Raw genomic sequence first — 15,295 nt, 5'->3', positions numbered from 1 at the left:
CTAAACAAAGTCTTAGTAACCAAAGTTTGAGTTCCTCCCAAGTTGTGTCCATGTTCAAGTATTTTCTATGAGCTCAGGCAAAATAAAGTTCTAGCAGCCTTATCAGCAAAAGTTTTCAAGTATTACCAAGTTGAAGTTCAAGTAATTCTTAAACCAAGTTTAGTATCCAAAGTTTGAGTTCTCTCAAGTAACAGTTCAAGTCTTAAGTTGCTCAAGCCTAAGTCTCCAAAGTTTAAGTTCTAGTAGCTCATTTATTAGCAGTTCTAAACCAAGTCTTAGTATCCAAAGTCTGAGTTCCTCCCAAGTTGTGAGTCCATGTTCAAGTATTTCTGTTCCTACGAGCTCAGTCACTAATAAAAGTTCTAGCAGCCCAGGTATCAGCAGTTCAGGATCACAAACCCCAAGTTTGAACAGTTCAAGTCTCAGTACCCAAAGCTTAAGTTGCTCAAGCCCAAGTCTCCAAAGTTTAAGTTCTAGCAGCTCATTTATTATCAGTTCTAAACCAAGTCTTAGTATCCAAAGTTTGAGTTCCTCCCAAGTTGTGAGTCCATGTTCAAGTATTTCTGTTCCTATGAGCTCAGACTCTAATAAAAGTTCTAGCAGCTTAGCTATCAAGAGTTCAGGATCACAAACCCCAAGTTTGAACAGTTCAAGTCTTAGTACCCAAAGCTTAAGTTGCCAAAGCCAAAGTCTCGAAAGTTTAAGTTCTAGTAGCTCATTTATTATCATTTCTAAACAAAGTCTTAGTAACCAAAGTTTGAGTTCCTCCCAAGTTGTGAGTCCATGTTCAAGTATTTCTGTTCCTATGAGCTCAGGCACAAATAAAAGTTCTAGCAGCCCAACTATCAGCAGTTCAGGATCACAAACCCCAAGTTTGAACAGTTCAAGTCTCAGTACCCAAAGCTCAAGTTGCTCAAGCCAAAGTCTCCAAAGTTTAAGTTCTAGCAGCTCATTTATTAGGAGTTCTAAACCAAGTCTTAGTATCCAAAGTTTGAGTTCCTCCCAGGTTGTGAGTCCATGTTCAAGTATTTCTGTTCCTATGAGCTCAGACTCTAATAAAAGTTCTAGCAGCTTAGCTATCAAGAGTTCAGGATCACAAACCCCAAGTTTGAACAGTTCAAGTCTTAGTACCCAAAGCTTAAGTTGCCCAAGCCAAAGTCTCGAAAGTTTAAGTTCTAGTAGCTCATTTATTATCAGTTCTAAACAAAGTCTTAGTAACCAAAGTTTGAGTTCCTCCCAAGTTGTGAGTCCATGTTCAAGTATTTCTATTTCTATGAGCTCAGGCACAAATAAAAGTTCTAGCAGCCCAGCTATCAGCAGTTCAAAATCAGAAGCCCCAAGTTTGAACAGTTCAAGTCTTAGTACCCTAAGTTGCAGTTGCCCAAGCCCAAGTCTCCAAAATTTAAGTTCTAGCAGCTCATTTATTATCAGTTCTAAACCAAGTCTTAGTATCCAAAGTTTGAGTTCCTCCCAAGTTGTGAGTCCATGTTCAAGTATTCCTGTTTCTATGAGCTCAGGCACTAATGAAAGTTCTAGCAGCCAAGCTACCAGCAGTTCAGGATCAGAAACCCTAAGTTTGAACAGTTCAATTAATAGTACCCCAAGCTTAAGTTGCCCAAGCCCAAGTCTCCAAAGTTTAAGTTCTAGCAGCTCATTTATTATCAGTTCTAAACCAAGTCTTAGTATCCAAAGTTTGAGTTCCTCCAAAGTTGTGAGTCCATGTTCAAGTATTTCTGTTTCTATGAGCTCTAACACTAATAAAAGTTCTAGCAGCCCAACAATCAGCAGTTCAGGATCACAAACCCTAAGATTGAACAGTTCAAGTCTTAGTACACCAAGCTTAAGTTGCCCAAGCCTAAGTCTCCAAAGTTTAAGCTCTAGCAGCTCATTTATTAGCAGTTCTAAACCAAGTCTTAGTATCCAAAGTTTGAGTTCCTCCCAAGTTGTGAGTCCATGTTCAAGTATTTTTGTTTCTATGAGCTCAGGCACTAATAAAAGTTCTAGCAGCCCAACTATCAGCAGTTCAGGATCACAAACCCCAAGTTTGAACAGTTCAAGTCTTAGTACCCAAAGCTTAAGTTGCCCAAGCCTAAGTCTCCAAAGTTTAAGCTGTAGCAGCTCATTTATCATCAGTTCTAAACCAAGTCTTAGTATCCAAAGTTTGAGTTCCTCCCAAGTTGTGAGTCCATGTTCAAGAATTTCTGTTCCAATGAGCCCAGGTTCCAATAAAAGTTCTAGCAGCCTAGCTATTAGCAGTTCAGGATCACAAACCCCAAGTTTGAACAGTTCAAGTCTCAGTAGCCAAAGCTCAAGTTGCTTAAGCCCAAGTCTCCAAAGTTTAAGTTCTAGCAGCTCATTTATTATCTTAGTATCCAAAGGTTCAAGTCTCAGTACCAAAAGCTTAAGTGGCTCAAGCCCAAGTCCAAAAAGTTTTAAGTTCTAGCAGCTTTTTTATTAGCAACCAAGTCTTAGTATCCAAAGTTTGAGTTCCTCCAAGTTGTGAGTCCATGTTCAAGTATTTCTGTTCCTATGAGCTCAGTCACTAATAAAAGTTCTAGCAGCCCAGCTATCAGAGTTCAGGATCACAAACCCCAAGTTTGAACAGTTCAAGTCTCAGTACCCAAAGCTTAAGTTGCCAAGCCTAAGTCTCCAAAGTTTAAGTTCTAGCAGCTCATTTATTATCAGTTCTAAACCAAGTCTTAGTATCCAGAGTTTGAGTTCCTCCCAAGATGTGAGTGCATGTTCAAGTATTTCTGTTCCCATGAGCTCAGGCTCTAATAAGAGTTCTAGCAGCCTAGCTATCAGCAGTTCAGGATCACAAACCCCAAGTTTGAACAGTTCAAGTATTAGTACCCAAAGCTTAAGTTGCCCAAGCCAAAGTCTCCAAATTTTAAGTTCTACCAGCTCATTCATTATCAGTTCTAAACCAAGTCTTAGTATCCAAAGTTTGAGTTCCTCCCAAGTTGTGAGTCCATGTTCAAGTATTTCTGTTCCTATGAGCTCAGGCACAAATAAAAGTTCTAGCAGCCCAACTATCAGCAGTTCAGGATCACAAACCCCAAGTTTGAACAGTTCAAGTCTCAGTACCCAAAGCTCAAGTTGCTCAAGCCAAAGTCTCCAAAGTTTAAGTTCTAGCAGCTCATTTATTAGGAGTTCTAAACCAAGTCTTAGTATCCAAAGTTTGAGTTCCTCCCAAGTTGTGAGTCCATGTTCAAGTATTTCTGTTCCTATGAGCTCAGACTCTAATAAAAGTTCTAGCAGCTTAGCTATCAAGAGTTCAGGATCACAAACCCCAAGTTTGAACAGTTCAAGTCTTAGTACCCAAAGCTTAAGTTGCCCAAGCCAAAGTCTCGAAAGTTTAAGTTCTAGTAGCTCATTTATTATCAGTTCTAAACAAAGTCTTAGTAACCAAAGTTTGAGTTCCTCCCAAGTTGTGAGTCCATGTTCAAGTATTTCTATTTCTATGAGCTCAGGCACAAATAAAAGTTCTAGCAGCCCAGCTATTAGCAGTTCAGGATCACAAACCCCAAGTTTGAACAGTTCAAGTCTTAGTACACCAAGCTTAAGTTGCCTAAGCCTAAGTCTCCAAACTTTAAGTTCTTGCAGCTCATTTATTATCAGTTCTAAACCAAGTCTTAGTATCCAAAGTTTGAGTTCCTCCCAAGTTGTGAGTCCATGTTCAAGTATTTCTGTTTCTATGAGCTCAGGCACTAATAAAAGTTCTAGCAGCCCAACAATCAGCAGTTCAGGATCACAAACCCTAAGATTGAACAGTTCAAGTCTTAGTACACCAAGCTTAAGTTGCCCAAGCCTAAGTCTCCAAAGTTTAAGCTGTAGCAGCTCATTTATCATCAGTTCTAAACCAAGTCTTAGTATCCAAAGTTTGAGTTCCTCCCAAGTTGTGAGTCCATGTTCAAGTATTTCTGTTCCAATGAGCCCAGGTTCCAATAAAAGTTCTAGCAGCCTAGCTATCAGCAGTTCAGGATCACAAACCCCAAGTTTGAACAGTTCAAGTCTCAGTACCCAAAGCTCAAGTTGCTCAAGCCCAAGTCTCCAAAGTTTAAGTTCTAACACCTCATTTATTATCAGTTCTAAACCAAGTCTTAGTATCCAAAGTTTGAGTTCCTCCCAAGTTGTGAGTCCATGTTTAAGTATTTCTGTTCCTATGAGCTCAGGCTCTTATAAAAGTTCTAGCAGCCTAGCTATCAAGAGTTCAGGATCACAAACCCCAAGTTTGAACAGTTCAAGTCTTAGTACCCAAAGCTTAAGTTGCCCAAGCCCAAGTCTCCAAAGTTTAAGTTCTAGCAGCTCATTTATTAGCAGTTTTAATCAAAGTCTTAGTATCCAAAGTTTGAGTTCTTCCCAAGTTGTGAGTCCATGTTCAAGTATTTCTGTTCCTACGAGCTCAGTCACTAATAAAAGTTCTAGCAGCACATCTATCAGCAGTTCAGGATCACAAACCCCAAGTTTGAACAGTTCAAGTCTTGGTACCCAAAGCTTAAGTTGCTCAAGCCTAAGTCTCGAAAGTTTAAGTTCTAGTAGCTCATTTATTAGCAGTTCTAAACCAAGTCTTAGTATCCAAAGTCTGAGTTCCTCCCAAGTTGTGAGTCCATGTTCAAGTATTTTTGTTTCTATGAGCTCAGGCACTAATAAAAGTTCTAGCAGCTTAGCTATCAAGAGTTCAGGATCAGAAACCCCAAGTTTGAACAGTTCAAGTCTTAGTACCCAAAGCTTAAGTTGCCCAAGCCCAAGTCTCGAAAGTTTAAGTTCTAGTAGCTCATTTATTAGCAGTTCTAAACCAAGTCTTAGTATCCAAAGTCTGAGTTCCTCCCAAGTTGTGAGTCCATGTTCAAGTATTTTTGTTTCTATGAGCTCAGGCACTAATAAAAGTTCTGGCAGACCAGCTATCAGCAGTTCAGGATCACAAACCCTAAGTTTGAACAGTTCAAGTCTTAGTACACCAAGTTTAAGTTGCTCAAGCCAAAGTCTCCAAAGTATAAGTTCTACCAGCTCATTTATTAGGAGTTCTAAACCAAGTCTTAGTATCCAAAGTTTGAGTTCCTCCCAAGTTGTGAGTCCATGTTCAAGTATTTCTGTTTCTATGAGCTCAAACTCTAATAAAAGTTCTAGCAGCTTAGCTATCAAGAGTTCAGGATCACAAACCCCAAGTTTGAACAGTTCAAGTCTTAGTACCCAAAGCTTAAGTTGCCCAAGCCCAAGTCTCGAAAGTTTAAGTTCTAGTAGCTCATTTATTATCAGTTCTAAACCAAGTCTTAGTATCCAAAGTTTGAGTTCCTCCCAAGTTGTGAGTCCATGTTCAAGTATTCCTGTTTCTATGAGCTCAGGCACTAATGAAAGTTCTAGCAGCCAAGCTACCAGCAGTTCAGGATCAGAAACCCTAAGTTTGAACAGTTCAATTAATAGTACCCCAAGCTTAAGTTGCCCAAGCCCAAGTCTCCAAAGTTTAAGTTCTAGCAGCTCATTTATTAGCAGTTTTAATCAAAGTCTTAGTATCCAAAGTTTGAGTTCCTCCCAAGTTGTGAGTCCATGTTCAAGTATTTCTGTTCCTATGAGCTCAGGAACTAATAAAAGTTCTAGCAGCCTAGCTATCAAGAGTTCAGGATCACAAACCCCAAGTTTGAACAGTTCAAGTCTTAGTACCCAAAGCTTAAGTTGCTCAAGCCTAAGTCTCCAAAGTTTAAGTTCTAGTAGCTCATTTATTAGCAGTTTTAATCAAAGTCTTAGTATCCAAAGTTTGAGTTCTTCCCAAGTTGTGAGTCCATGTTCAAGTATTTCTGTTCCTACGAGCTCAGTCACTAATAAAAGTTCTAGCAGCCCAGGTATCAGCAGTTCAGGATCACAAACCCCAAGTTTGAACAGTTCAAGTCTCAGTACCCAAAGCTTAAGTTGCTCAAGCCCAAGTCTCCAAAGTTTAAGTTCTAGCAGCTCATTTATTATCAGTTCTAAACCAAGTCTTAGTATCCAAAGTTTGAGTTCCTCCCAAGTTGTGAGTCCATGTTCAAGTATTTCTGTTCCTATGAGCTCAGACTCTAATAAAAGTTCTAGCAGCTTAGCTATCAAGAGTTCAGGATCACAAACCCCAAGTTTGAACAGTTCAAGTCTTAGTACCCAAAGCTTAAGTTGCCCAAGCCAAAGTCTCGAAAGTTTAAGTTCTAGTAGCTCATTTATTATCAGTTCTAAACCAAGTCTTAGTAACCAAAGTTTGAGTTCCTCCCAAGTTGTGAGTCCATGTTCAAGTATTTCTGTTCCTATGAGCTCAGGCACAAATAAAAGTTCTAGCAGCCCAACTATCAGCAGTTCAGGATCACAAACCCCAAGTTTGAACAGTTCAAGTCTCAGTACCCAAAGCTCAAGTTGCTCAAGCCAAAGTCTCCAAAGTTTAAGTTCTAGCAGCTCATTTATTAGGAGTTCTAAACCAAGTCTTAGTATCCAAAGTTTGAGTTCCTCCCAAGTTGTGAGTCCATGTTCAAGTATTTCTGTTCCTATGAGCTCAGACTCTAATAAAAGTTCTAGCAGCTTAGCTATCAAGAGTTCAGGATCACAAACCCCAAGTTTGAACAGTTCAAGTCTTAGTACCCAAAGCTTAAGTTGCCCAAGCCAAAGTCTCGAAAGTTTAAGTTCTAGTAGCTCATTTATTATCAGTTCTAAACCAAGTCTTAGTAACCAAAGTTTGAGTTCCTCCCAAGTTGTGAGTCCATGTTCAAGTATTTCTATTTCTATGAGCTCAGGCACAAATAAAAGTTCTAGCAGCCCAGCTATCAGCAGTTCAAAATCAGAAGCCCCAAGTTTGAACAGTTCAAGTCTTAGTACCCTAAGTTGCAGTTGCCCAAGCCCAAGTCTCGAAAGTTTAAGTTCTAGCAGCTCATTTATTAGGAGTTCTAAACCAAGTCTTAGTATCCAAAGTTTGAGTTCCTCCCAAGTTGTGAGTCCATGTTCAAGTTTTTCTGTTTCTATGAGCTCAGGCACTAATAAAGGTTCTAGCAGCCCAACAATCAGCAGTTCAGGATCACAAACCCTAAGTTTGAACAGTTCAAGTCTTAGTACACCAAGCTTAAGTTGCCCAAGCCTAAGTCTCCAAAGTTTAAGCTCTAGCAGCTCATTTATTAGCAGTTCTAAACCAAGTCTTAGTATCCAAAGTTTGAGTTCCTCCCAAGTTGTGAGTCCATGTTCAAGTATTTCTGTTTCTATGAGCTCTAACACTAATAAAAGTTCTAGCAGCCCAACAATCAGCAGTTCAGGATCACAAACCCCAAGTTTGAACAGTTCAAGTCTCAGTGCCCAAAGCTCAAGTTGCTCAAGCCCAAGTCTCCAAAGTTTAAGTTCTAACAACTCATTTATTATCAGTTCTAAACCAAGTCTTAGTATCCAAAGTTTGAGTTCCTCCCAAGTTGTGAGTCCATGTTTAAGTATTTCTGTTCCTATGAGCTCAGGCTCTTATAAAAGTTCTAGCAGCCTAGCTATCAAGAGTTCAGGATCACAAACCCCAAGTTTGAACAGTTCAAGTCTTAGTACCCAAAGCTTAAGTTGCCCAAGCCCAAGTCTCCAAAGTTTAAGTTCTAGCAGCTCATTTATTAGCAGTTTTAATCAAAGTCTTAGTATCCAAAGTTTGAGTTCTTCCCAAGTTGTGAGTCCATGTTCAAGTATTTCTGTTCCTACGAGCTCAGTCACTAATAAAAGTTCTAGCAGCCCATCTATCAGCAGTTCAGGATCACAAACCCCAAGTTTGAACAGTTCAAGTCTCAGTACCCAAAGCTTAAGTTGCTCAAGCCCAAGTCTCGAAAGTTTAAGTTCTAGCAGCTCATTTATTAGGAGTTCTAAACCAAGTCTTAGTATCCAAAGTTTGAGTTCCTCCCAAGTTGTGAGTCCATGTTCAAGTATTTCTGTTCCTATGAGCTCAGACTCTTATAAAAGTTCTAGCAGCTTAGCTATCAAGAGTTCAGGATCACAAACCCCAAGTTTGAACAGTTCAAGTCTTAGTACCCAAAGCTTAAGTTGCCCAAGCCAAAGTCTCGAAAGTTTAAGTTCTAGTAGCTCATTTATTATCAGTTCTAAACCAAGTCTTAGTAACCAAAGTTTGAGTTCCTCCCAAGTTGTGAGTCCATGTTCAAGTATTTCTGTTCCTATGAGCTCAGGCACAAATAAAAGTTCTAGCAGCCCAACTATCAGCAGTTCAGGATCACAAACCCTAAGTTTGAACAGTTCAAGTCTTAGTACACCAAGTTTAAGTTGCTCAAGCCAAAGTCTCCAAAGTATAAGTTCTACCAGCTCATTTATTAGGAGTTCTAAACCAAGTCTTAGTATCCAAAGTTTGAGTTCCTCCCAAGTTGTGAGTCCATGTTCAAGTATTTCTGTTCCTATGAGCTCAGACTCTAATAAAAGTTCTAGCAGCTTAGCTATCAAGAGTTCAGGATCACAAACCCCAAGTTTGAACAGTTCAAGTCTTAGTACCCAAAGCTTAAGTTGCCCAAGCCAAAGTCTCGAAAGTTTAAGTTCTAGTAGCTCATTTATTATCAGTTCTAAACCAAGTCTTAGTAACCAAAGTTTGAGTTCCTCCCAAGTTGTGAGTCCATGTTCAAGTATTTCTATTTCTATGAGCTCAGGCACAAATAAAAGTTCTAGCAGCCCAGCTATCAGCAGTTCAGGATCAGAAGCCCCAAGTTTGAACAGTTCAAGTCTTAGTACCCTAAGTTGCAGTTGCCCAAGCCCAAGTCTCCAAAGTTTAAGTTCTAGTTGCTCATTTATTATCAGTTCTAAACCAAGTCTTAGTATCCAAAGTTTGAGTTCCTCCAAAGTTGTGAGTCCATGTTCAAGTATTTCTGTTTCTATGAGCTCAGGCACTAATAAAGGTTCTAGCAGCCCAACAATCAGCAGTTCAGGATCACAAACCCTAAGATTGAACAGTTCAAGTCTTAGTACACCAAACTTAAGTTACCCAAGCGCAAGTCTCCAAAGTTTAAGTTCTAGCAGCTCATTCATTATCAGTCCTAAACGAAGTCTTAGTATCCAAAGTTTGAGTTCCTCCCAAGTTGTGAGTCCATGTTCAAGTATTTCTGTTTCTATGAGCTCTAACACTAATAAAAGTTCTAGCAGCCCAACAATCAGCAGTTCAGGATCACAAACCCTAAGATTGAACAGTTCAAGTCTTAGTACACCAAGCTTAAGTTGCCCAAGCCTAAGTCTCCAAAGTTTAAGCTGTAGCAGCTCATTTATCATCAGTTCTAAACCAAGTCTTAGTATCCAAAGTTTGAGTTCCTCCCAAGTTGTGAGTCCATGTTCAAGTATTTCTGTTCCAATGAGCCCAGGTTCCAATAAAAGTTCTAGCAGCCTAGCTATCAGCAGTTCAGGATCACAAACCCCAAGTTTGAACAGTTCAAGTCTTAGTACCCAAAGCTTAAGTTGCCCAAGCCCAAGTCTCCAAAGTTTAAGTTCTAGCAGCTCATTTATTATCAGTTCTAAACCAAGTCTTAGTATCCAAAGTTTGAGTTCCTCCCAAGTTGTGAGTCCATGTTCAAGTATTTCTGTTCCTACGAGCTCAGTCACTAATAAAAGTTCTAGCAGCCCATCTATCAGCAGTTCAGGATCACAAACCCCAAGTTTGAACAGTTCAAGTCTCAGTACCCAAAGCTTAAGTTGCTCAAGCCCAAGTCTCGAAAGTTTAAGTTCTAGCAGCTCATTTATTAGGAGTTCTAAACCAAGTCTTAGTATCCAAAGTTTGAGTTCCTCCCAAGTTGTGAGTCCATGTTCAAGTATTTCTGTTCCTATGAGCTCAGACTCTTATAAAAGTTCTAGCAGCTCAGCTATCAAGAGTTCAGGATCACAAACCCCAAGTTTGAACAGTTCAAGTCTTAGTACCCAAAGCTTAAGTTGCCCAAGCCAAAGTCTCGAAAGTTTAAGTTCTAGTAGCTCATTTATTATCAGTTCTAAACCAAGTCTTAGTAACCAAAGTTTGAGTTCCTCCCAAGTTGTGAGTCCATGTTCAAGTATTTCTGTTCCTATGAGCTCAGGCACAAATAAAAGTTCTAGCAGCCCAACTATCAGCAGTTCAGGATCACAAACCCTAAGTTTGAACAGTTCAAGTCTTAGTACACCAAGTTTAAGTTGCTCAAGCCAAAGTCTCCAAAGTATAAGTTCTAGCAGCTCATTTATTAGGAGTTCTAAACCAAGTCTTAGTATCCAAAGTTTGAGTTCCTCCCAAGTTGTGAGTCCATGTTCAAGTATTTCTGTTCCTATGAGCTCAGACTCTAATAAAAGTTCTAGCAGCTTAGCTATCAAGAGTTCAGGATCACAAACCCCAAGTTTGAACAGTTCAAGTCTTAGTACCCAAAGCTTAAGTTGCCCAAGCCCAAGTCTCGAAAGTTTAAGTTCTAGTAGCTCATTTATTATCAGTTCTAAACCAAGTCTTAGTAACCAAAGTTTGAGTTCCTCCCAAGTTGTGAGTCCATGTTCAAGTATTTCTATTTCTATGAGCTCAGGCACAAATAAAAGTTCTAGCAGCCCAGCTATCAGCAGTTCAGGATCAGAAGCCCCAAGTTTGAACAGTTCAAGTCTTAGTACCCTAAGTTGCAGTTGCCCAAGCCCAAGTCTCGAAAGTTTAAGTTCTAGCAGCTCATTTATTAGGAGTTCTAAACCAAGTCTTAGTATCCAAAGTTTGAGTTCCTCCCAAGTTGTGAGTCCATGTTCAAGTTTTTCTGTTTCTATGAGCTCAGGCACTAATAAAGGTTCTAGCAGCCCAACAATCAGCAGTTCAGGATCACAAACCCTAAGATTGAACAGTTCAAGTCTTAGTACACCAAACTTAAGTTGCCCAAGCCCAAGTCTCCAAAGTTTAAGTTCTAGTAGCTCATTCATTATCAGTCCTAAACGAAGTCTTAGTATCCAAAGTTTGAGTTCCTCCCAAGTTGTGAGTCCATGTTCAAGTATTTCTGTTTCTATGAGCTCTAACACTAATAAAAGTTCTAGCAGCCCAACAATCAGCAGTTCAGGATCACAAACCCCAAGTTTGAACAGTTCAAGTCTCAGTGCCCAAAGCTCAAGTTGCTCAAGCCCAAGTCTCGAAAGTTTAAGTTCTAGCAGCTCATTTATTAGGAGTTCTAAACCAAGTCTTAGTATCCAAAGTTTGAGTTCCTCCCAAGTTGTGAGTCCATGTTTAAGTATTTCTGTTCCTATGAGCTCAGGCTCTTATAAAAGTTCTAGCAGCCTAGCTATCAAGAGTTCAGGATCACAAACCCCAAGTTTGAACAGTTCAAGTCTTAGTACCCAAAGCTTAAGTTGCCCAAGCCCAAGTCTCCAAAGTTTAAGTTCTAGCAGCTCATTTATTAGCAGTTTTAATCAAAGTCTTAGTATCCAAAGTTTGAGTTCTTCCCAAGTTGTGAGTCCATGTTCAAGTATTTCTGTTCCTACGAGCTCAGTCACTAATAAAAGTTCTAGCAGCCCATCTATCAGCAGTTCAGGATCACAAACCCCAAGTTTGAACAGTTCAAGTCTCAGTACCCAAAGCTTAAGTTGCTCAAGCCCAAGTCTCCAAAGTTTAAGTTCTAGCAGCTCATTTATTAGGAGTTCTAAACCAAGTCTTAGTATCCAAAGTTTGAGTTCCTCCCAAGTTGTGAGTCCATGTTCAAGCATTTCTATTCCTATTAGCTCAGGCACTAATAAAAGTTATAGCAGCTTAGCTATCAGCAGTTCAGGATCACAAACCCGAAGATTGAACAGTTCAAGTCTTAGAACACCAAGCTTAAGTTGCTCAAGCCGAAGTCTCCAAAGTTTAAGTTCTAGCAGCTCATTTATTATCAGTTCTAAACCAAGTCTTAGTAACCAAAGTTTGAGTTCCTCCCAAGTTGTGAGTTCATGTTCAAGTATTTCTGTTTCTATGAGCTCAGGCACTAATAAAAGTTCTAGCAGCCCAACAATCAGCAGTTCAGGATCACAAACCCTAAGATTGAACAGTTCAATTCATAGTACTCCAAGCTTAGGTTGCCCAAGCCTAAGTCTCCAAAGTTTAAGTTCTAGCAGCTCATTTATTATCAGTTCTAAACCAAGTCTTAGTATCCATAGTTTGAGTTCCTCCCAAGTTGTGAGTCCATGTTCAAGTATTTCTGTTTCTATGAGTTCAGGCTCTAATAAAAGTTCTAGCAGCCCAACCTTCAGCATTTCAGGATCACAAAATCTAAGTTTGAACAGTTCTAGTCCTAGTACCCAAAGCTTTAGTTGCCCAAGCCCAAATCTCCAAAGTTTAAGTTCTAGCAGCTCATTTATCAGCAGTTCTCAATCAAGTCTTAGTATCCAAAGTTTGAGTTCTTCCCAAGTTGTGAGTCCATGTTCAAGTATTTCTGTTTCTATGAGCTCAGGCACAAATAAAAGTTCTAGTGGCCCAGCTCTCAGCAGTTCAGGATCACAAACCCTAAGATTGAACAGTTCAAGTCTCAGTACCCAAAGCTTAAGTTGCCCAATCCCAAGTCTCCAAAGTTTAAGTTCTAGCAGCTCATTTATTATCAGTTCTAAACCAAGTCTTAGTATCCAAAGTTTAAGTTCCTCCCAAGTTGTGACTCCATGTTCAAGTATTTCTGTTTCTATGAGCTCAGGAACTAATAAAAGTTCTAGGAGCCCAGCTATCAGCAGTTCAGGATCACAAACCCAAAGATTAAACAGTTCAATTCAGAGTACCCTAAGCTTAAGTGTCTCAAGCCCAAGTCTCCAAAGTTTAAGTTCCAGCAGCTCATTTATTATCAGTTCTAAACCAAGTCTTAGTAACCAAAGTTTGAGTTCCTCCCAAGTTGTGAGTCCAAGTTCAAGTATTTCTTTTTCTATGAGCTCAGGAACTAATAAAAGTTTTAGCAGCCGAGTTATCAGCAGTTCAGGATCACAAACCCTAAGTTTGAATAGTTCAAGTCTTAGTCCCCCAAGCCCAAGTCTCCAAAGTTTAAGTTCTAGCAGCTCATTTATTATCAGTTCTAAACCAAGTCTTAGTATCGAAAGTTTGAGTTCCTCCCAAGTTGTGAGTCCATGTTCAAGTATTTCTGTTTCTATGAGCTCAGGCACTAATAAAAGTTCTAGGAGCCCAGCTATCAGCAGTTCAGGATCACAAACCTCAAGATTAAACAGTTCAAGTCTTAGTATCCTAAGCTTAAGTTGCCCAAACCCAAGTCTCCAAAGTTTAAGTTCCAGCAGCTCATTTATTAGCAGTTTTAATCCAAGTCTTAGTATCCAAATTTTTAGTTCTTCCCAAGTTGTGAGTAGATGTTCAAGTATTTCTGTTTCTATGAGCTCAGGCACTAATAAAAGTTCTAGCAGCCGAGTTATCAGCATTTCAGGATCACAAACCCAAAGTTTGAATAGTTCAAGTCTTAGTCCCCCAAGCCCAAGTCTCCAAAGTTTAAGTTCTAGCAGCTCATTTATTAGCAGTTTTAAACCAAGTCTTAGTATCCAGAGTTTGAGTTCCTCCCAAGTTGTGAGTCCATGTTCAAGTATTTCTGTTTCTATGAGCTCAGGCACTAATAAAAGTTCTAGCAGCCCAGCTATCAGCAGTTCAGGATCACAAACCCTAAGTTTGAACAGTTCAAGTCTTAGTACCCAAGGCTTAAGTTGCTCAAGCCCAAGTCTCCAAAGTTTAAGTTCTAGCAGCTCATTTATTATCAGTTCTAAACCACGTCTTAGTATCCAAAGTTTGAGTTCCTCCCAAGTTGTGAGTCCATGTTCAAGTATTTCTGTTCCTATGAGCTCAGGCACAAATAAAAGTTCTAGCAGCCCAACAATCAGCCGTTCAGGATCACAAACCCCAAGTTTGAACAGTTCAAGTCTTAGTATCCTAAGCTTAAGTTGCCCAAACCCAAGTCTCCAAAGTTTAAGTTCTAGCAGCTCATTTATTAGCAGTTTTAAACCAAGTCTTAGTATCCAAAGTTTGAGTTCCTCCCAATTTGTGAGTCCATGTTCAAGTATTTCTGTTTCTATGAGCTCAGGCACTAATAAAAGTTATGGCAGCCCAACTATCAGCAGTTCAGGATCACAAACCCTAAGTTTGAACAGTTCAATTCATAGTACCCTAAGCTTAAGTTGCTCTTGCCCAAGTTTCCAAAGTTTAAGTTCTAGCAGCTCATTTATTATCAGTTCTAAACCAAGTCTTAGTATCCAAAGTTTGAGTTCCTCCCAAGTTGTGAGTCCATGTTCAAGTATTTCTGTTTCTATGAGCTCAGGCACTAATATAAGTTCTAGCAGCCAAGCTATCAGCAGTTCAGGATCACAAACCCTAACCATGAAGAGTTCAAGTCTTAGTACACCAAGCTTAAGTTGCCCAAGCCCAAGTCTCCAAAGTTTAATTTCTAGCAGCTCATTTATCAGCAGTTCTAAATCAAGTCTTAGTATCCAAAGTTTGAGTTCCTCCCAAGTTGTGAGTCCATGTTCAAGTATTTCTGTTTCTATGAGCTCAGGAGCTAATAAAAGTTCTAGCAGCCCAGCTATCAGCAGTTCAGGATCACAAATCCTAAGTTTGAATAGTTCAAGTCTTAGTCCCCCAAGCATAAGTTGCCCAAGCCCAAGTCTCCAAAGTTTAAGTTCTCGCAGCTCATTTATTAGCAGTTCTATACCAAGTCTTATTATCCAAAGTTTGAGTTCCTCCCAAGTTGTGAGTCCATGTTCAAGTATTTCTGTTTTTATGAGTTCAGGCACTAATAAAAGTTTTAGTAGCCCAGCTATCAGCAGTTCAGGATCACAAACCCTTAGTTTGAATAGTTCAAGTCTTAGTACCCAAAGCTTAAGCTGCCCAAGCCCAAGTCTCCAAAGTTTAAGTTCTAGCAGCTCATTTATTATCAGTCCTAAACCAAGTCTTAGTATCCAAAGTTTGAGTTCCTCCCAAGTTGTGAGTCCATGTTCAAGTCTTTCTGTTTCTATGAGCTTAGGCAGAAATAAAAATTCTAGCAGCCCAGCTATCAGCAGTTCAAGATCACAAACCCTAAGTTTGAAGAGTTCAAGTTTTAGTACCCAAAGCTTAAGTTGTCTAAGCCCAAGTCTCCAAAGTTTAAGTTGTAGTAGCTCATTTATTATCAGTTCTAAACCAAGTCTTAGTATCCAAAGTTTGAGTTCCTCCGAAGTTGTGAGTCCATGTTCAAGTATATCTGTTTCTATGAGCTCAGGAACTAATAAAAGTTCTAGGAGTCCAGCTATCAGCAGTTCAGGATCACAAACCCTAAGTTTGAACAGTTCAAGTCTTAGTACCCAAAGCTTAAGTTGCTCAAGCCCAAGTCTCCAAACTTTAAGTTCTAGCAGTTCATTTATTAGCAGTTCT

The 15,295-nt window shown here is 39.5% G+C and overlaps 4 protein-coding genes across 7 annotated transcripts in view; all 4 read left to right on the top strand.

The window, feature by feature from the left end:
* Positions 1-15,295, top strand: part of LOC122262871 (uncharacterized) — a 165,362-nt gene that overhangs the window by 65,546 nt on the left and 84,521 nt on the right. The gene's annotated exons all lie outside the window — the stretch shown is intronic.
* On the top strand, positions 572-5,105 carry LOC147468205 (uncharacterized). The gene is made up of 9 exons (XM_086554589.1): positions 572-1,916; positions 2,178-2,390; positions 2,535-2,828; positions 3,240-3,430; positions 3,787-3,833; positions 4,000-4,487; positions 4,644-4,772; positions 4,878-4,994; positions 5,089-5,105. The coding sequence occupies exons 1-9, from the start codon at positions 572-574 to the stop codon at positions 5,103-5,105; spliced, it is 2,841 nt and encodes a 946-aa protein (XP_086410715.1).
* On the top strand, positions 7,442-9,687 carry LOC147468204 (uncharacterized). The gene is made up of 3 exons (XM_086554588.1): positions 7,442-7,625; positions 7,686-8,959; positions 9,616-9,687. Exons 1-3 carry the CDS (start codon positions 7,442-7,444, stop codon positions 9,685-9,687), a joined length of 1,530 nt encoding a protein of 509 aa, XP_086410714.1.
* LOC147468203 (uncharacterized) overlaps positions 13,259-15,295 on the top strand; it is a 4,718-nt gene continuing 2,681 nt past the window's right edge. The window contains exon 1 of the mRNA XM_086555059.1: positions 13,259-15,295. This exon is cut by the window's right edge and continues 2,681 nt beyond it. Coding sequence (XP_086411185.1) covers positions 13,277-15,295 — 2,019 coding nt within the window. The 5' untranslated portion in view covers positions 13,259-13,276.

This window comes from Penaeus japonicus, unplaced genomic scaffold (genome assembly GCF_977035675.1).
Source record: "Penaeus japonicus unplaced genomic scaffold, GWHDUDI00000001_assembly GWHDUDI00000030, whole genome shotgun sequence".
Classification (NCBI taxonomy): domain Eukaryota; kingdom Metazoa; phylum Arthropoda; class Malacostraca; order Decapoda; family Penaeidae; genus Penaeus; species Penaeus japonicus.
This window is presented reverse-complemented; position numbering and strand designations above follow the sequence as displayed.